The sequence below is a fragment of the Carassius auratus genome, chromosome 45 (genome assembly GCF_003368295.1).
Source record: "Carassius auratus strain Wakin chromosome 45, ASM336829v1, whole genome shotgun sequence".
Lineage (NCBI taxonomy): Eukaryota > Metazoa > Chordata > Actinopteri > Cypriniformes > Cyprinidae > Carassius > Carassius auratus.
In genome coordinates, this window is record NC_039287.1 from 19,353,544 (window position 1) to 19,374,457 (window position 20,914).

The 20,914-nt window shown below is 39.7% G+C and overlaps 1 protein-coding gene across 2 annotated transcripts in view; it reads left to right on the top strand.

Moving 5' to 3' along the window:
• The first annotated feature begins 2,311 nt into the window (after positions 1-2,311).
• Positions 2,312-20,914, top strand: part of prkg3 (protein kinase cGMP-dependent 3) — a 31,254-nt gene continuing 12,651 nt past the window's right edge. Inside the window, exons 1-17 of one of the 2 annotated variants that reach the window (XM_026233954.1) lie at positions 2,312-2,376; positions 6,324-6,468; positions 6,550-6,612; positions 6,974-7,100; positions 7,639-7,805; positions 14,053-14,166; positions 14,253-14,358; positions 15,048-15,111; positions 16,167-16,244; positions 16,462-16,550; positions 16,767-16,832; positions 16,950-16,997; positions 17,311-17,352; positions 18,199-18,310; positions 18,419-18,555; positions 18,646-18,735; positions 19,057-19,195. In XM_026233954.1, coding sequence (XP_026089739.1) covers positions 6,375-6,468; positions 6,550-6,612; positions 6,974-7,100; positions 7,639-7,805; positions 14,053-14,166; positions 14,253-14,358; positions 15,048-15,111; positions 16,167-16,244; positions 16,462-16,550; positions 16,767-16,832; positions 16,950-16,997; positions 17,311-17,352; positions 18,199-18,310; positions 18,419-18,555; positions 18,646-18,735; positions 19,057-19,195 — 1,536 coding nt within the window. In that variant the 5' untranslated portion in view covers positions 2,312-2,376; positions 6,324-6,374. Of the gene's footprint in view, positions 2,377-6,323; positions 6,469-6,549; positions 6,613-6,973; positions 7,101-7,638; positions 7,806-14,052; positions 14,167-14,252; positions 14,359-15,047; positions 15,112-16,166; positions 16,245-16,461; positions 16,551-16,766; positions 16,833-16,949; positions 16,998-17,310; positions 17,353-18,198; positions 18,311-18,418; positions 18,556-18,645; positions 18,736-19,053; positions 19,196-20,914 lie in introns of both variants that reach the window. The other variant, XM_026233953.1, reaches the window with a different exon arrangement.

Consider the following 20,914-nt stretch of genomic DNA (forward strand, 5'->3'; position numbering starts at 1 on the left):
TTTAGTAATGACTGGCAGTGGCACATGCAGCATGTGCGGGCAGTACTGAGGTCGCTGAGAGGGGCGTGGCTCACGGCCAACCCGAAGAAGTGTGCGAATCAGTGCTGTACATTAGTCGCAGGCTCTCTAAGAGAGAGACTAAGCACAGTACCGTGGAGAAGGAGTGTTTGGACATCAGGTGGGCCGTCCTCACCCTCCGCTATTATCTCCTGGGACGGGAATTCACCCTCTGTTTGGACCACGCTCCCCTGCAATGGCTCCACCGCATGAAGTATACCAACGCGCGGATCACTCGTTGGTATCTAGCTTTACAGCCTTTTAAGTACAAGGTGGTCCACAGGCCAGGTGTTCAGATGGCTGTGGCGGATTTCCTCTGGCAGGGGGGGTGTGGTTTAGCGAACCTGCTGCGCGGGAGAGAGTCAGGGGACGCACGGTGAGAGAGTGGGTTAAACGCAAATAACGAACACCTGTCTTTGCTTGCAGTAATTGGCGTTGAGAGTATAAATCACCAGGAGAAACAGGAGCGGGGGAGAGAGAAGGACTGCTGGCTGCTACACTCCTGGACCATGGAATTTATGTTGTCAGTTGCTATTTTATGTGCCATTTTGTTTTGTTATTATTTTTGTTGAAGTAAAAAGCAGTCAGTAGTAAAAGCCGACCCTGTCGTCTTCCTTCCTACACAACGAACATTGTTACATTTCGTTTAAGCCTTTATGTAATGCATTATAAAAGTAGTTTGAATAAATTAATTATGCATTGTAATGAACCTTATAATACATTGTATGATCTCATGAATAATTGTAACCAGCTATACATGCAATCATTGTTACATCAGTAAAAAGTACAATGCATTAAAACACGACAATCAAACCTCAAAATATTATAATGCATTTTAAAAATTCATTACAATTGTTTATGGAAAAAAAAATATATATAATGCAATAGTTATGGAAAAAAATAATTTTTCAACAGATTCAACAAAGAGCAAGTCAAAAAGGATGTGAGGGAATATCTCTGCAATGCTTTAGCATATTGAGACCAAACTTGGGTGTGACATGCCAACCATGACTTTCCTGCACACTTTCAGCACAGCGCCACCTCATAGTCAGGAGTTAGGAAAAACGTCTATTTTTGCTCATAACTCCTGTACTGTTTGGTCAGAAATATATACAGTATTACAGTAATATATAGTATTATTATGTAGTATTAAATATTGGATAGTATAAAGGAAATAAGTCACTTTTATGGAGATTGTTTTAGTTTCATGTGTTCATAGTTTATTATTATTGTTATTAATTATTAATTATTTTGTTATTGTTGTTATAGAACCATAAAACCATTTTAATGAGGAGCGTGGTTTTTGCCTGAGCCATGATCTCACTAACACTATACAGTACATTTAACTCTAAGGTTAATTAATTAAGGCAGCTACAAAGGAGAATGTAATAGTTCCAATAGTTTAATTGAAGTAAAATATTAATTCAACAATTTTAAAATTTTGCTGCAATATAATGGAATATTAATATTGATAATTGCATTTCCAGTATATTAAAAAATCTATACATCTGAGTTTTTGTCATTTATTTATTGATGCATCATTTATTTATTCCATTTTTGACTCCAGCAAAACATTTAACATTTAGCTGTAACTATTCTACATTCTTGAGCAGATTTATTGCTGGGGTATTTAAATATGCCAGTGCAATATAACAAGCAGAATGTGAATTTGCTATTTGTCGTTGTAAAAAAATAAAAAATAAAAAAGCACGCCCTTCTGGACAAACCTAGTTGGAGTACAGGAAACTTACTTTCACTGTGGAAAAAAGTGACTTTTGATCTGCCAATAAAAATAATTCTTCAGCGAATCCCAGAGGTGTTTTCAGACAAGCTTAGTGCTGTACAAACCTTTAAACCATTCGTCATTTTTCTTTCATTTCCATATAATATTCTTTGTTTTAGGCACATTTGAAAATTCTCGTTTACAATATTGATTAGAGACCGTTTTGGCTGATGAGATGCTGGCATATTTTACTCCTAATGTCTGCATGCCTGCATTGCTAAGGGTACATTATAATAACACTGATGGAGCTTTTATCACTAGCCTTCATTACTATTCTTGGGAGTCCTTTATGTTACTTCTCTTAAATGTAATGTTAGGAGACACATCTGAAGTAGGTAAAACATAACTGAAAGCTACAATAAATCTGCTGAAAGTGTAATGTCTAACCATGAAAGATTTTGTACGCTTCTGTTCTAGCATTCCTTTTTTACCTGTGCAGAAGGGTGGAGCGTCAGGTTAATGATTTATACCCGTCAAGCTGATCTTTCTGCCAGAACACACATCGATCTGGAGGGAGTGAGAGCGTGAATGTTCAGGTAGGTTTCATTAAGAAATAAAACAGAGATTTGATTATGGTCAAGAGAGATGACAAACTGGTATTATTTGCATAGATCAGAAGTGTGTATCTGTAGCTGTGCTGTGTCAAGGACTTTTCATCTGCTACGCCTTACAATTGGCAATTTTCTAGACACGTGACAGGACAGAGAGCTTTAATCCAAAGATAATTTTATATCTCTGCACCAGTGTAAACAATAGTGTTACCACCAGCCCTATCTAAATCCTCCAGTTCTCTTTAGCAATGGTGATGGCTGGGCACCAGCAGGATTTCAGTAGACCCTGACCGCCTCTTCAGTCATAAAGTGTACAGCATAGAGGGTAATAAGGCTAGCTAATCATTTCCTTGAAGGTTAACAATGGTTTTGAAATGCTGCTATCAAACACACTGCTTTATAAAATGGATGAATGGAAGTCATTCCTAGTTAGCCTTACTTTTGACTAGCAGCATAACATCTGGCCCATTTTGTAGCTTATTCTGGTCAAGAACTGTCCACGTCATAAGAAAGAGACTGTCCGAAAGTGCCCATTTAGAGATTGTTTTGTTTCTACAAGACATTTAGAAGAAAGTTTAGCTGAAAAAGACAATACTTAAATAACAGATCTGCATGGGGAAAAAAAATGAAACCCAGAAATGATTGTAAAACAGGGTCTTTTTGTGACTGGATGTGTAAAAAAACAAAAAACAAAGAAGAAATTAGAAGAAATGTGTCCTTTGTAATTATAATTTCTGTCCATCTGGTGATGGCTGATGACACACTGGCTGATGTAATGAAGGGAAATAAACAAAAACATTTGCTAATTTAGTTGTCAATAAATTTATTCAAAGAAGCTCCCTATAGCTAAACTGAACCAGGGGATCCCCTGCTAGTACATTAATCCAAACGACTTTTATCCAAACGACTTACAAATGAGGAAAATAGCAGCAATCAAACCAATAAAAGGGCAAAAATATGACAATATAAGAATATAAATGCTGTGACCAGTTAGTCTAACGTAGTACATGCAGCAAGGGTTTAGTTTTTTTGGTTTAGTTTTTTTTTTTTTTTAACAGAATAGACAGAGCTAGTGTTAAAGGGTCAAGTTACTGTTATCTTTTTATAATAAATAAAAAGAAAAGCAGATACAACGTTAGAGTGTCAATTATATATTTACATTGTTTCTATGTTATCTATGTGTTTTCTTAAACAAGTAGATAACATAGAAACAGCATAGAGAGTGCTAGTGTTCGGGGTTTTTTTTTTTTTTTTTTGCCGATTTTTGAAGATGGCTAAAGACTCAGCTGCTTGGGTCAAGTTGGTCAGGTCATTCCACCAGCAGGGAACAGTTCATGTAAACGTCTGTGAGAGTAATTTTGTGTCTCTTTGGCATGGCACATAATTCACTGTTCACTTGCAGAATGCTTCTGGGGGGCAAATAAGTCTGAAGTAGTGATTTAGGTAAAGGGATGCAGACTCAGAGCCAGTGGTGGTTTTGTAAGCAAATATCAATCACTTAAATTTTGTTTGAGCAGCTATTGGTAGCCAGTGCAAATTAATGAACAGATGTGTTACATGCATTTTTTCATCTTTCTGCCACATTATGGATTAGTTCTAGACGTTTGGTAGAACTAGCTGGAAGACCTGTTGTGCAAGATGTTTTAAGCAAAAAAGGTAATTAGTGGATTTTATCATGTGAGAATCCATGATATCAGTTCATTCTGAATGGCAATCATTTAACAGTATTTTTTTATCCACTAACTACGTATACTGTGACTACTACAACATAAACCCTAAATGCTCCTGAATCTGGTTTCATATTGTGCATGATTGCTTTATTGATGCAAATTGTATACCTTTTATATACAGGTCCTTCCCAAAAAATTAGCATATTGTTATAAAAGGTCATTATTTTCCATAATGTAATGATAAAAATTAAACTTTCATATATTTTAGATTCATTGCACACCAACTGAAATATTTCAGGTCTTTTATTGTTTTAATACTGATGATTTTGGCATACAGCTCATGAAAACCCAAAATTCATATCTCAAAAAAATAGCATATTTCATCCGACCAATAAAAGAAAAGTGTTTTTAATTTAAAAAAAGTCAACCTTCAAATAATTATGTTCAGATATGCACTCAATACTTGGTCGGGAATCCTTTTGCAGAAATTACTGCTTCAATGCGGTGTGGCATGGAGGCAATCAGCCTGTGGCACTGCTGAGGTGTTATGGAGGCCCAGGATGCTTCGATAGCGGCCTTAAGCTCATCCAGAGTGTTGGGTCTTGCATCTCTCAACTTTCTCTTCACAATATCCCACAGATTCTCTATGGGGTTCAGGTCAGGAGAGTTGGCAGGTCAATTGAGCACAGTAATACCATGGTCAGTAAACCATTTACCAGTGGTTTTGGCACTGTGAGCAGGTGCCAGGTCGTGCTGAAAAAACAAAATCTTCGTCTCCATTAAGCTTTTCAGCAGATGGAAGCATGAAGTGCTCCAAAATCTCCTGATAGCTAGCTGCATTGACCCTGCCCTTGATAAAACACAGTGGACCAACACCAGCAGCTGACATGGCACCCCAGACCATCACTGACTGTGGGTACTTGACACTGGACTTCAGGCATTTTGGCATTTCCTTCTCCCCAGTCTTCCTCCAGACTCTGGCACCTTGATTTCCGAATGACATGCAAAATTTGCTTTCATCCGAAAAAAGTACTTTGGACCACTGAGCAACAGTCCAGTGCTGCTTCTCTGTAGCCCATTTCCTGCACACGCCTGTGCACGGTGGCTCTGTATGTTTCTACTCCAGACTCAGTCCACTGCTTCCGCAGGTCCCCCAAGGTCTGGAATCGCTCCTTCTCCACAATCATCCTTAGGGTCCGGTCACCTCTTCTCGTTGTGCAGCGTTTTTTTCTACACTTTTTCCTTCCCACAGACTTCCCACTGAGGTGCCTTGATACAGCACTCTGGGAACAGCCTATTCGTTCAGAAATTTCTTTCTGTGTCTTACCCTATCGCTTGGGTGTCAATGATGGGTGTCAATGATGGCCTTCTGTACAGCAGTCAGGTCGCCAGTCTTACCCATGGTTGCGGTTTTGAGTAATGAACCAGGCTGGGAGTTTTTAAAAGCCTCAGGAATCTTTTGCAGGTGTTTAGAATGAATTAGTTGATTCAGATGATTAGGTTAATAGCTCGTTTAGAGAACCTTTTCATGATATGCTAAATTTATGATATTTTTTGGAATTTTGGGTTTTCATGAGCTGTATACCAAAATCATCAGTATTAAAACAATAAAAGACCTAAAATATTTCAGTTGGTGTGCAATGATTCTAAAATATATGAAAGTTAAATTTTTATCATTACATTATACTTTTATCACAATATGCAAATTTTTTGTGAAGGACCTGTAAATCTATATAACTTAGTCACTAAATCAATATCGGGTCAGAATAAGAGGTTAAATCTGTGTTCCGCAGATAAACTCATTTCAATTCCATCCATTTGTGCACATCCTGTTAAAAAAAAACTAACATTTTTTTTTCTCCAATTAGAAATTAGAACACTATAATGTGTTTTAATTTCACTCTCTTCCTAAAACATTTTTGTTGTTGTATTTTTGTCACTTTAACGGATGGCTAGATCATGAATTCTGAGTATGGGTCATCATACTTGGCTGAATGTCACTTCACTTTTTTAACTTTAAAATTGTGTATGCTTATAGATAATAGGCATTTGTGTTCAGTAAACAAAAAATATTTTGTTCTGATATTTTTTAGCTTAACATGACTATTTATGTTGTGAAAACATGTGATATTAAGTTATTTTAAGTTGGGTGGACTTTAGTCCCGTTTGTAAAGTTTACTCAAAAAAGTGCTTGCAATAAGTTGCCTTATTTTTTTAAGTTGACGCAACTTTTTTTTTTTTTTTTTTTTTTTTTTTTTACAGTTTACTGCTCTTTGCCAGTGTCATGCTGCTCTAGTAAAGGTGAATCTCATCATGCCAATGGAAGCACAACTCAAGAAATTACGACAAATGCTGGAGAAAGAATGCCAGCTCAACCAGGAACTCCAGAACCAGAACACAGAGCTAAGTAAGACCAGATCTGAGCCATGACTTTTTCACTGTTTATCTGATGTGAGCTATGCACACTAGAATATTGTTTTTATTACAGAGCAACAGCTTGAACAGAAAGAGAGATTGTTACAGATACTGCAAGGACAACTGGATGAGCTTGGTAAGATCCAACAGACTAATAACTATATCTGCATCCTCTTTCATCTGCTTCCTTCATATGTTATTAATAATACAAACATATATATATATATATATATATATATATATATATATATGTCAAAGGTTTTTGCCTAAAGACAGCACAATTCATATTTCAATATGTATCAACATTGTCCATTTGGTGATCAAAATACATGGACAAAAAACTAATGACAAGAGCAAACTGTGTAGCATCTGCAATTCTGTATATCCTAATGTTAGAAACATTCAGCTGAAGTAGATTTTTCATAATATCCCTGAACATTTCAGTCTGATCTTTAGTGTCTATAAAACACTGAATCACATCTAATGTTGTCTGTCAGATTGTGCACCACAACGACACAGTAATGAAATGCCTGAGGTTCGACAGAGTCGGGCAGCTGTCATGGCCAGGGAGCGTGTCCCAGAGGTCCTGGAAATCACTGCCAACAGAGTCAATAAAACTGCCAGGTTACTTTATACACATACTAATCAACAACCCTGCGAATACAAGGCTATGTTCAGACTGCTGGCAAATTGGATTTTTTTCTCAAATCAGATCTTTTCAGGCAGACTGTCCAGCACATGATTGCATATTATCAACATTTTCATAAAAAAATCTGATTTGTGTATCCAGACATAACTGACTTATCTGCATGGGTTGCTCTGGTTACAACACAGATGTACCCTTGTATGTGGCGAGGCTTTCAAAACAGATGCAGAAAAAAAAAGTGCATCATCTTGATTTTCAGATATGCGCCTGCAGAGTCAAGAACTCCTCTGTCACACAAGGAAAACCAGTGTGTATTGTGATGTTACATGCTGTCCAGACTTTCAAAATCTATTTGGATAATATATGGATATACAAAAAAATCTGATTTTTACTAACAGTCTGAAAAAGGCATAATTAAACAGCAGTGGTATAATCCAGTCTCAAAATAACTTAATAAATTATTTTGTTTTACTAACTCCAAAAGTTGTGCTTTGTTTATATGTGTCTTGCCATCAGTGAAAAAGCTCAGATTGTGAAGGCCATTGGTAAGAATGATTTCCTCCGTCGTCTGGATGAGGAGCAGATCAGTATGATGGTTGATCTGATGAAGGTTATGGACTGTCGTCCTGGCGAGGACATCATCCGAGAGGGCACAGAGGGAGACAGCATGTACATTGTCTTTGGTGTGTATGTATAGACATAACAGAGTTAACTGTTAATTCAGATATGCATACTTGCATAACACCCTTAGTATTTTTGGTTCTAAATATTCTAAGATTTAAAAGAAGTCTCTTATGCTCACCAAGGCTGGATTTATTTGATAAAAATACAGCAAAAATAATGTTATCATGAAATATTATTACAATTTTAAAATGTACTTTTTTCCTGTGATAGTAAAGTTTAATTTTTCAGCAGCCATTTCTCCACTCTTCAGTTTCATATGACTCCTCAGAAATCATTCTAATATGCAACTGTATGTTCTGAATATAAGACATTTTTCAGGGAGAGTTTTCCTCCACCTTGGCTCAACACACCTGTCTGGAAGTTTCTAGTATGCCTAGTAAGAGCTTGATTAGCTGGTGCAGGTGTGTTTAATTAGGGTTGGAGCTAAACTCTGCAGGACATATTGTTTGTATATGGTTATGTCAAATACTGTGACAAACAACTGTTTGGAGACCCCTGGCCTTTTACATGTCAATGATACCGAGGCAACAATAGGTGGCGCCAAATATGTGTAAAACAAGATGTGCCCTCCAGGATTGAAGCGAGCTGGCCATTTAAACTAGTTTAGAGTGCTGGGGACTGCTTGCTGGTGAAGGAAATACTGAAAAGAGAGGTTCAAAAATCATTTTTCCTGCAGTTGTACTTGCACTCACTCACATTATTAACACATCCCTCCACACTGGTATTATTCCCTCAACATTTAGAGAGGCTCGTATGACTCCACTACTTAAGAACCGCACCCTCAACCCATCTCTTTTAGAAAACTACACACCAGTTTTCCTTCTTCCTTTAAATGCAAAAACACTTGAACGGGTGTTACAAACACGCCAGGTTCCACCTCCACACAATCACAGCGCACACCCTCACTTGAATACTAAATCATCACCACCTGCTCCTCATCACCTACCCATCATCGCTGCACCACAAAAGCCACACACACACTCAATCATCGTCCGGTCACGTTCGCGACAAGATCATTCCTGTGTGCTAACTATTAGGACTAACTCCTCTTCTATCTTCTCTCTAAGGATTGCCTCCGAAGTCCTCAAGTCCCCAACAGTGCGTGTGTGTGTGATTCACCTACCCTTCTCGAGGTCACTACCTTCCTGGCACGGATTCCAACACCCATCCACTCCTCACTACCTGCTCCTCTGCTTGTGTCTTTAATAAATAACATCTTCATCTGTTACTCCTCTGTCTCCTGATGATCCGTAACAGATGACCGGACTTGCACCGAGAGACGCAAGCATGAGCCTCACCGACCCCTTTCAGGAATTAGTTGATGCACTCCGTCGGACACTCATGTCAGCACCCGCGTCCCCACCACCAGCGAGCACTTCCGCTGATCCCGTCCTCCCTCCTTCACCTGCCGTGCACGCCGTTCCCTTGGCCAGGCCAGCGCTCTACTCTGGTTCGGCGGAGGAATGCAGCGGTTTCCTGCTTCAGTGTTCACTGGTCCTGGAGATGCAACCGCTCTCATATCCTACGGACTGATCTAAGGTAGCTTTCATCATTTCCCAATTACAAGGCAAGGCATTACAGTGGGCAGATTCTCTCTGGACTCAAAATAACCCTGTGACTCAGTCATATTCTAGCTTCATCGAACATTTCCGCGAAGTTTTTGGCAAACCTGCCTGGGACTCCTCGATAGGTGAGAGACTGTACAATTTAAAACAAGGAAAAATGTCTGTCTACGATTATGCCTTACTGTTAAGAACTCTGGCAGCCTCCAGTGGGTGGAACGAACAGGCCCTGCTCACTACCTATCGCCAAGGACTGGAACCCAGAGTGCGGTTGCATCTCGCTGCATATGAGGATACCATCGGCCTCGAGCGATTCATCCAGCTGTCCATCCGCTTCGCCACTCGTATGCAGTCGTGCTTAGAAGAGAACCAGGGCCAGGCACATTCCTCCACACCTCTCTGCCGACCAGAGAACGTCAGCTCCCCAGAACCAGCCAACAAACCCATGATGGTGGACTCATACCACCTCACTATGGCAGAGCGTCTAAGACGGCTGGCCCAGAACCTTTGTCTGTACTGTGCAGCTCTGGGGCATACCATAGCTGGGTGCCCAGTTCGTCCTCCTCATCCCATGGTGAGTGCCATCCTCCCTTCACAATACCAAATGAAACCACTCACCACTGTGGTGACACTTACTGTGGCTCAACCTCCATTGAAAGCCCTGTCGCAAACCAGTCCATCTCCATTCCCCAGTGCTATGCCCCCTTCAGTGATGTCTTCTGCCCCAAGCGGGCCTCCAAGCTGCCTCCACACCGGCCGTGGGACTGTGCAATAGATCTGCTGCCGGATGAACCAGTGCCTAAGGGACGGATTTATCCCCTATCCGTTCCCGAGGAGAAGGCCATGGAGGAGTACATCAGGGAGGCGCTGGCACAAGGATACATCCGCCCATCTACCTCCCCTGCTGCTTCCAGTTTCTTCTTCGTGGCCAAGAAGGATGGAGGTTTATGGCCATGCATCGATTATAGAGCCCTTAACAAGATAACTCAGAAGTTCCGGTATCCTCTTCCCCTCATCCCAGCGGCCCTAGAACATCTCCGTGGTGCCACTGTATTCACCAAGTTGGACCTCCGCAGCTCGTATAACCTCATCTGGATACGTGAGGGGGACGAGTGGAAGACCACCTTCATCACCCCTACTGGTCACTATGAGTACTCTGTTATGCCGTATGGGCTTGTAAACGCCCCCTCCGTATTCCAGGACTTCATACATGAGGCGCTCCGAGATTTCCTCCATCAGTTCGTCCTAGTCTATATCGATGACATATTGATATACTCCCGGAGCCTGGCAGAACATCAGCGCCACATTGCGGAGGTCCTGCAATGCCTGATGGACTACCAGCTCTACCTGAAACCAGAGAAGTGTTCATTCCATCAACCCTCAGTGCAGTTCCTTGGATAAACCATCGACCGCAGTGGCATCCGGATGGACGAGGGGAAGGTAAGTGCAGTCATTGACTGGACCATTCCTACCACTATAAAGGAACTGCAGCGATTCCTTGGCTTCGCCAACTTTTATAGACGATTCATTCAGAATTTTAGTACTATCACTAGTCCTCTAACCAACCTCCTTCGTCAGAAGCCCAAATCCCTGTCATAGACTCCAGATGTTACGCACCCGAAGAAAGGTCAGAGAACCCCGAACCCATCCTCCCGGACAAGGTCATAGTCGCCCCTATCACCTGGTCAGCAGAGACTCTACCTCCAGCCGAAGCTCCTAACAACACCCCGCCTGGTTGCCCACCAGGACACCATTACATCCCCAGGACACGGCGCACTCCACTCATCCACTCCACCCATACATCACTTGGCACTGGTCACCCGGGGGTCAATGAAACCCTACGGGAACGCTTCTGGTGGCCCAACATGGCCTCGGATGTCAGAAGGTACGTGAGTGGATGTACCAGCTGAGCCATGTCCAAGAGTCCTCGCCATCTACCATCTGGCAAACTCCATCCTCTGCCCATTCCCAATCGCCCATGGTCACACCTAGGGGTGGATTTCTTTACGGACCTTCCACCCTCTGACAATAACACATGTATTCTGATTATTGTGGATAGATTTTCTAAAGCTTGTCGTCTTCTTCCTCTGAAGGGTCTCCCCTCTGCCATGGAAATGGCAGAACTGATGTTTAACCATGTCTTCAGGTGCTTCGGCATCCCAGAGGACATTGTGTCAGATCGGGGCCCCCAGTTCATCTCCTGGGTATGGAGAGCGTTTCACTCCCTCCTAGGTGTGGCCATCAGCCTGTCTTCCAGCTATCACCCACAGTCTAACGGGCAGACAGAAAGAAAGGTCCAGGAGATCGGACGCTTCCTCCGTACCTTCTGTCATGGCCAGCCACCTCTTTTCCCCTGGTCTGGAGAGCCCTCTGATGTTCCCGCTGTCGACTATTGGTTCCGGGAGAGCGAGAGGGTCTGGGACGCGGCCCATCACAAGCTTCAACGGTTGCTCCACAGACGCAGGACGCCAGCCGACCTTTGCCGGTCCGAGGCCCCCCAGTACCAACCCGGTCAGAAGGTCTGGCTGTCTACCCGGGACATCCGCCTGATGCTCCTCATCACCTACCCATCATCGCTGCACCACAAAAGCCACACACACACTCAATCATCGTCCGGTCACATTCGCGACAAGATCATTCCTGTGTGCTAACTATTAGGACTAACTCCTCTTCTACCTTCTCTCTAAGGATTACCTCTGAAGACTCCTCTTCTATCTTTTCTCTAAGGATTGCCTCCGAAGTCCTCAAGTCCCCAACAGTGCGTGTGTTTGTGGTTCACCTACCCTTCTCGAGGTCACGATCTTCCCGGCACGGATCCCAACACCCATCCACTCCTCACTACGTGCTCTTCTGCTTGTGTCTTTAATAAATAACATTTTCATCTGTTACTCCTCTGTCTCCTGAGTGATCCGTAAAAACGGGCTGTGTTCAACCACCAGTCTACAAGCTTTGGAATGCTCTTCCTTATCATGTGAGGTCTGCTCCTTCATTGGACATTTTTAAATCTACTCTGAAAACACATTTTTATTCTTTAGCTTTTGGAAATTTTTAATTGTTGTTTTTAATGTTGTAGTCCTGCTATGCACTATGTACAGCACTTTGGATCAATTTTTATTGTGTTAAATGTGCTTTATAAATAAAGGTTGTTGTTGTTGTTGTTGTCTTACCTTTCTCACACAGAACAACCTCCTTGAGAGCAACCAATCTGGCTTCAGAAGTGGACATTCAACTGAAACTGCCATGCTCTCAGTTGTTGAAGCCCTAAGACTGGCAAGAGCGGAATCCAAATCTTCTATACTTTTCTTGCTTAATCTATCCACTGCCTTTGACACAAATAACCACCAGATCCTCCAGTCAGCCCTACTGAAAAATGGCATCTCAGGAACCACGCTCCAGTGGTTTGAGTCTTTCCTATCAGATAGGTCCTTTAAGGCTCCTTTGAGGTGTCCAATTCACAACATCTGACTACTGGGGTGCCTCAGGGCTCAGTTCTTGGACCACTTCTCTTATCTGTCTACATGCCGTCATTAGGTTCTGTCATTCAGAAACATGGCTTTTCATACCACTGCTATGCTGATGACACTCAACTCTACCTCTCATTCCATCCTGATGATCCGACGGTAGCTATTCGCATCTCAGCTTGTCTAACAGACATTTCTTGTTGGATGAAGGACCATCACCTTCAACTCAAACTTGCCAAGACAGAACTGCTTGTGATTCCAGCAAACCCATTGTTTAATCACAATTTCCCTTATGAAACAAAAATATATTGCAGTATATTGGAAAATATCATGTAATATATAGGCATATATTCTTATATATATTTATTTTTTCCAATATATTGCAATATATTGAAAGCGACAATCATTTGTATATTTTCTAATATATTATGTAATATATGTATCATCAATATATTATTAAATGTATTCAAATATATAAAATATTAGAAAATAAAAAGGGAAAATAATATATTACAATATATCACAATATATTTTAAGAAATATATTGGTAAATATATTTTCCTTTCGTAAGGGATTTACCATCTAGTTAGGCACATTAACCATAATTCCTTCAAAAACAGCTAGAAGCCTTGGAGTTATGATTGATGATCAGCTTACTTTCTCAGACCACTGCTATTGCTAAAACTGTCTGATCCTGCAGATTTGCTTTATTCAACATCAAGAAGATCAAGCCCTTTCTTTCGGGAACATGCCGCACAACTCCTTGTTCAAGCTCTTGTTCTGTCCAGGATGGACTATTGCAATACTCTAGTGGCAGGTCTTCCAGCCAGTTCTATCAAACCTTTACAATTAATCAAGATACATTTTTACTGAGCCGAAAAGAATACATGTCGCAACCTCTGTTTATCAATTTGCACTGGCTTCCAATAGCTGCTCGCATAAAATTCAAGGAATTGTTGTTTGCCTACAAAACCACCACTGTCTCTGCACCCATTTACCTAAATTTGTTACTTCAGACTTATGTGCCTCTAGAAGCTTGCATCCTGCAAGTGAATGTCGCTTGATTGTGCCATCCCAAAGAAGCACAAAGTCACTTTTACAGACTTTTAAATTAAATGAGGGGCTGCTCATAACCAGATGCTTCATCTCTCATGCTTTGGATGAGAGCGAGGATGACCTTCTGTGTAAATAATTGATGAACCTAAATTCCATTATTTTTCTAGAGGGTGAGCTGAGGGTTACTCAGTCTGGACGTGATCTGCGAACTTTGAGCCCCGGTGATGTGTTTGGGGAACTGGCCATTCTATACAACTGTAAACGCACAGCATCTGTCAAAGGTCAGTTCGTATTTTGGAGTGATGGCTAATTTGGATCGCCCTTTCCTGTGTGGTACATTAGTGTTTTGATTCTCTCTTTGCCACAGCCATCACTGCAGTACAGTTATGGTGCATTGAGAGACAAACATATCGAAGCATCATGACCAACAAATCCAAGAAGAAAAGAGAGCAACTCATGTGCTTCCTGAAAACGTAAGACATTCTGGCATCACTTTGTATCAAGGCTGTAGTAGTAAAATATCAGGGCCCGTATTCATAAAGAATCTTAATGCAAAAAGTAGCTCCTAGTGACAAAATTCTAAGAAAATTCTTAGAAATGTGGGTGTTTACTCTTAAAATTAAAGAAAAAATCCTAGTAAAGAAAAAAGTAATTCAGAAAGCATCTTAACCCTTAAAATAGGTCTTAAGGTCAAACTTGTTAGGAGCACAGACGAGGACTTTTAAGAGGCTTAAGAGTTTCTTTAGCAGAGGAGAAAATGACAGAAAGAAGAATAGGCAGAAGAAAAGTGTTACAAACAATCAGTGACAGGGAGTTTAGATGCTATAGATTAGATAGTGTCTATCACATTTTCTAACTGTTTTTAAATTAATTTTAAGTAAATGTTTTAATCATTTAAAAGATGAAAGTTTTTGTCTTTTCCTTACTCAGAGTTGCTCTCAGATTGATCCCGAATCGCTCTTAAGCTAAGACTCCTACGTAAAAGTTTTTAAGCTAAATTAAGTGTTTTCTGAGAGGATTCTTAGAATATTTATGAATACGGGCCCAGATGCTTTGTGTTTTGTGTGTTTTGGATTCTTAGACAAGAGGTTGTCCTTGTAAATGTGTTTTGTTAGTGTATTATTGCTGAGTAAGTTCTGTTGTTTTTGATTGTTTCCATCAGGTCTCGCACTTTGAAAGCCCTGAATGATGTTCAGCTGTCAAAGATCATTGATTCCATGGAGGAAGTCAGTGTGATTTTACCCTTATAAATAGTAAAATATAGAAAATATAGAATAGAATAATATAATGTCTATTTAGTTGTAGTCATGTCTTTAATTTTTTCTAACCCATTTTTGAGATAAAGTGCATGTTTACATGATAATGTCAAATCTCCTTCAAACTGCCAAAAGTGACAGAAATCTTTGCATCGTAAAAGTATTTAAACTCAAATGAGACACTGTAGTCACTCACTGACCAGCTAGGATATTATTTCCATCTTTTCAGGGAGCGCACATCGTCAGAAAAGAGATGTATTTGCAAGGGGGAGAGAAACATTTTTTTTAATTATTTTTTTTATTACTATTAAAGATATGAGGGCACATGAATTCTAAATATATATATATATATATATATATATATATATATATATATATATATATATATATATATATATATATCCATAAAAATAATGATGTGAACATATAAATCGTTTATAATGAACTGCAGTATTCGATAAAAAATGGAACTGACAATAATTATCGTGTTTCACTTTAAGCAAAGCCTGCTATGCACAGCACAGTTTTTTGGAATCTTGTTATGTACGAGAAAATAGACTAGGCGGATGTTGGGATTTGTACGACACTCCAAAACTGTGAATCTATACAGGCAAAAGTCTATGCAGCAGGATTTTGAACAGCCTCTGAAGTCTGATGTGGTGTGGAAGTTCATTATTGATGTAGCACAATTCTTAAATTATTAAATGCAGTCAATTTAGCTATAAAGCAGCTCTACAGAAGTAAACAGTGTCATCATGCAGCTTAAGTCAGTTTAATTCTCAGCGAGTGGTGTCAATGCATTTAAATCGATAATGCAGCATTACTGAATATTAATTCAATATGTCACTGATTTTGTCTTGTGAGCCCACAATAGAAAGCAAATACCACACGAAGGCCTCAATATTTAGTCACAAAGAACATTTAAAAAAAAAATCTTATTTTGACACAAAGTCCAGTATATTTTCTTCTACCAAAGCATGACATAATGACTCATGAAGTCTTTTTCGTGTTTTTTCCCTTCCAAGGTGAAGTTTCAGAACAATGAAGTGATTGTCCGAGAGGGAGCAGAGGGCAATACGTTTTACATCATTCTCAAAGGAGAGGTTAAATATGTGTTTGTTTGTTTTTTAAGCACTTTTACAAACACAAAATATGCAAGAACCAAACTTTGCACATATTTCTGAGCTTTATTATGAAAGATGCTACAAAATATTTTGTGTGTTTGTGTTTATATTAAACATAATACATTTAAATAATGTTACTTACAAAAATAAATCTTAACTTACAACAGCTGGTCAGGATTTTGTCAATTTCCCTTAGGTTTTAGTGACAAAAAAAGTGAACGGACAGCAGAAAATCATTCGTAAGATGAGTGAGGGGGAACACTTTGGAGAACTGGCTCTAATACGGTAACCGTGGTCCCTTAGTGATAACATGCGATCATTAGAAATACAATATCAGGAATAAATATTTGTTAAACTGATCAGCTGGTCTCTTTAAATGTTTATTTTTAAAGATGTAATTTTCTAGATAAAATGATCAGGTAAACATAAACAGTTCTGAATTATGATATCAAAATCTGGTTTAAATGTAAAAGTCAAACAGATCTTCTGTGTGTAATCCAGAGATATCCTTAGGACAGCCACATGCACAGCTGTGGGAGCTGTCACTTGCTTTTCCATTGATAAAGAGTAAGTTTGATGTCAGTGATGACAATATTGCTTTACTTAGTTTGTACAAATGTAATTGCATAATTCCCTTGATTTCGAATATTTGATAAATGATCACTGTCCCTTATTTTTTCACAGGGTTTTTGAGGAGACCATTCCTTTTGAAAGCCTTGAGCTCCATGACGAGTGAGTTTTCCTGCTTTGTGATTTCTACTTTTGTAAAGATTTTTAGCATAGTCTTCAACACGGTCACTTTTAACATTCTTCACTAGTTTTATAAGTGGTTATAAAGTGTGAGACATCTGTCAGGCATTAGAAAAGATTTGTGCTACTCCAGTGATATGTTTACAGATGTGCATTCTGTTCTCTGGCTGGATTCATGTTTTAGATCGCTGAGTGTATATTGTTATTCTAGTGTTTTGCCACAGCGGTTTAGGTTATTTTGGTACTGAAGTATTGTTCTTTATCAAAAAGGATTTTTTTTTTTTTTTTTTTTTAGGGTTGATTTACTGGAGGATGATGTAAAGCCAGAGAAGGTTGGGTAAGTTGGGTATTTTGTAATATTTATAATAATATTTGTAAAAAAAAAAAAAAAAAAAAAAAAAAAAATATATATATATATATATATATATATATATATATATATATATATATATATATATATATATATATATATATATATATATATATATGTAAAGCATGTTTCATATACTGTTTAAGGAAAACTTTTTTTTTAAGAAATTGATTTTCATTTTATTCATTAAACTGATCAAAAAATGACCAGTAAGACATCAACAATGTTAGATTTCTGTTTCAAATAAATATAGATCCTCAAATTATCTGTTCGTCAAAGAATCCTTAAAAAGACACCACATCACAGTTTCCATACTTTCCAGGTTTCCGGACAACCATTAATAATAATAATAATAATAATAATAATAAATGCTTCTTGAGCATATTAGAAAATAATCAGCATATTAGAATGATTTCTGAAAGATCATGTGATACTGAAAACGATGCTTTGCATCAGAATAAATTATATTTTGAAATATATTAAGTGAAAACATTTTAAATTGTAAAAATATTTCACAATATTAAAGTTTTTTTCCTACTTTTGAATGATATTGTGGATGCTACAATTAATCTCCATATAAAATCCAAACTATTAGATATAGGAAATGCAAATTTTGCATAAATGTTCAGTTACTTTCATTTAAGTTTTCATGAATCTGAGTTTTTCTAATCATACAGCTAGGTGCCTGTCTGCTGCTAAATAAAGCCTTATTGATTCTTAGTTATAATTCTTATTGAACTTAGTTATAATATGAATTATATATTATGTTGTGATTTCTGTTGAATTATATATTACAAGTATTACTGTCTCCAGGCCAGAAACATCTCTAAAGCTGAAAGATCTCGTCCCTGTACTGTACCAGGAGGGAAGTCATCAAGGAGATCCTGTCACTCTTGGAGTCGGGGGGTTTGGAAAAGTGGAGCTGGTATGAGAGGAGAGCATAGATGATGGATTTTATGAGTCCCTTTAATGTTAAAACGCTGATTGGTCCAGCTTAATGTTGTTCTGATTGGATTGGTTGTTTATTTACCAGGTAACTACCTTACAGCACAGAACGTACTTTGCTATGAAGAAGATCAGTAAACAACACATTGTTGCAAAGAAGCAGGAAGCACACATTCTCCTAGAAAGAAAAATTCTCCAAGCAATCCAATGTGACTTCATTGTCAGGTTAGTGCAACTATGTATACCTAACCTATAATCATATCAGATTTTTTTCAAGCCGTTCTCATCAAGTCAGAATTTTCTGGTGTTGTTCAGGCTGCATGCTGCCTTCAAAGATTCCCGCTACATCTATATGATAATGGAGTTTTGTCCTGGTGGGGAAATCTGGACCAAGCTGAAACAAGCGTAAGACATTCACAAATGCATTAGTGTTGTTTGCTAAAGCAAGCATCCTTATGACAGCTGTTGTTACTGTGTTGTTGTATTGCATAGAAACTAGCAGGAAAACCCTAGCAACCGCATAGCAATGCTTAAAAAATGCATAGCAACACTTTGGCAATTAACCACAGCATATTAGTGTCATCTTTCTTGCTTATTTTGCTGACCCTAAATTAGAATCCATTTCCTGTCTCAGTCAAATGTTTGACTGCAGAAAACTGTTATATTCCCTAATTAGAGCTGTTTGAATATCTGAATGTGGGCACATGTGTTGTCATGTTTCAGAAGACGCTTTGAGGAGAATATATCTGTGTTCATAACAGCGTGTGTGGTTGAAGCTTTTGCATACCTCCATAACAAAGGGATCCTGTATCGAGACCTGAAACCAGAAAATCTCATGCTCGACTCCAAAGGATATGTGAAATTGGTAAAACAAATTAAATTCCCTTTTCCTTGCTATATCTAGTTATAATGTGATGCAGCATGCAACTGTGTATTAAAACAAGGATCAAATAGAGCAATGACCGTTAACATCGATAAGCTGTTAATAATAAATGTAATAAATGTAATAGTAAAATAATTTTCACAATTTTACCGCATACACAATTTTACCGCATACCGCTGAGCAGATGACCCGGCCACTCAGAGGTGGTACAGCAGCAATGGTGACGTAATGCCTCTGTTCCCTCCTGCAGGAAACGAGGGTTTCAACACATAAGCGAGATATTCCCTTTCAGTCGTTCACTCTGTGGGAACCTTGGGCACTTAGCCTGACGGGACGTCAGGATTACCTGGGAGTCAGCTGGCCCAAACTCTTGGCACGATTTGTCAACCGAGATTGCGTGTAGGTCTCCTACCCTCTTAATGGAGGCCAGTGCAAGCAGGAGCAGAGTCTTTATTGATAGACACTTCAGCTCAACTGCCTACAAAGGCACAAATGTCCCCGAAAGACTTGTCCAAACCCCAGAGACTGCTAGCCTGTCGAACGAGGCCCCACAGCCAGTGGAGGAAGCAACAATGTGAACCACAGCATGGCTGGAGACCTGTTCTAGGGCCAATCTCCCCGGAGAAATGCAAGGTCTGACCATGTGGTGAAGGTTTGGGGGCAAGCCGGTGTGACTTGGCCCCGGTGAGTGCTGCATTGCCATGCTCACCTCGAGGCTCAGCCATAGATCCAATGTTGAATTGGTCTCATATGAAGCAACCCCAGTGGCGTAACTGCCACTGCAGCTGCCATATTCACCAGGAGCCTTTGAAACTATTTTAGTGGGACGGCTGTCCTGCTCTTGAACATATTCAGGCAGTTCAACACTGACATGATGTCTGTTTGACCAAATCCAACTCCATACCAAAAAAAAACTTTCCCTCTGCGACAGGGAGAGTTTGCTCTTTTCCCAGTGGACCCAAAGGCACAACTAGCTGAGGTGTGAGAGAACCAAGTTCCTGTGTTTGCACAACTGATCCTGAGACTGAGCTAGTATGAGTCATTGAGGTAGTTGAGAACACAAATGGCCTGCTCTATCAGGGAATGAGGGCTGCCTCCGCAACTTTCGTGAAGACACAGGGTGACAGGGATGCTCATCTGGTATGCTCGTCCCTCGAACCCGAATCACAGGAATAGGATTGAAGGATTGTCACAGAAGGATTGAAACATTAAAGTATGCATCCTTCATGTTGATCGCTGCAAACTAATCTCAGGGATGGATGCACCTGAAGATGTACTTCTGTGTGAGCATCTTGAATGGAAGATTGTGAAGGGCCTGGTTCAAGATGCGCAGATCCAAGATTGTCCTTAATCCACTGCCTTTCTTGGCCACAATGAAGTAAGGGCTGTAAAACCCTGTCTTTATATCGGCTGGAGGGACTGGCTCCATCACATCCTATGCTGAATCGCATAGCTGAGTCTGATGGTCTGAAGGGGCCCACAAGTTGGACTGGGGAGCTCTAGAGGAATGTTTGATCTCACTCTTGAATCACCCACAGTTGCTCTGGCGAGAGAGAAGGGTAAGTGTGATCCGAGACTTGCCCGTCCACAACCCCGTCTCCTCTGGGGACCCAGAAATAGAAGAAACAGCTCTTTTGTTGAAGATTTGGGTACCACTGAGTGTGAAGTCAGTGGCATGGAAAAAGGAAACAAAAGATTCTC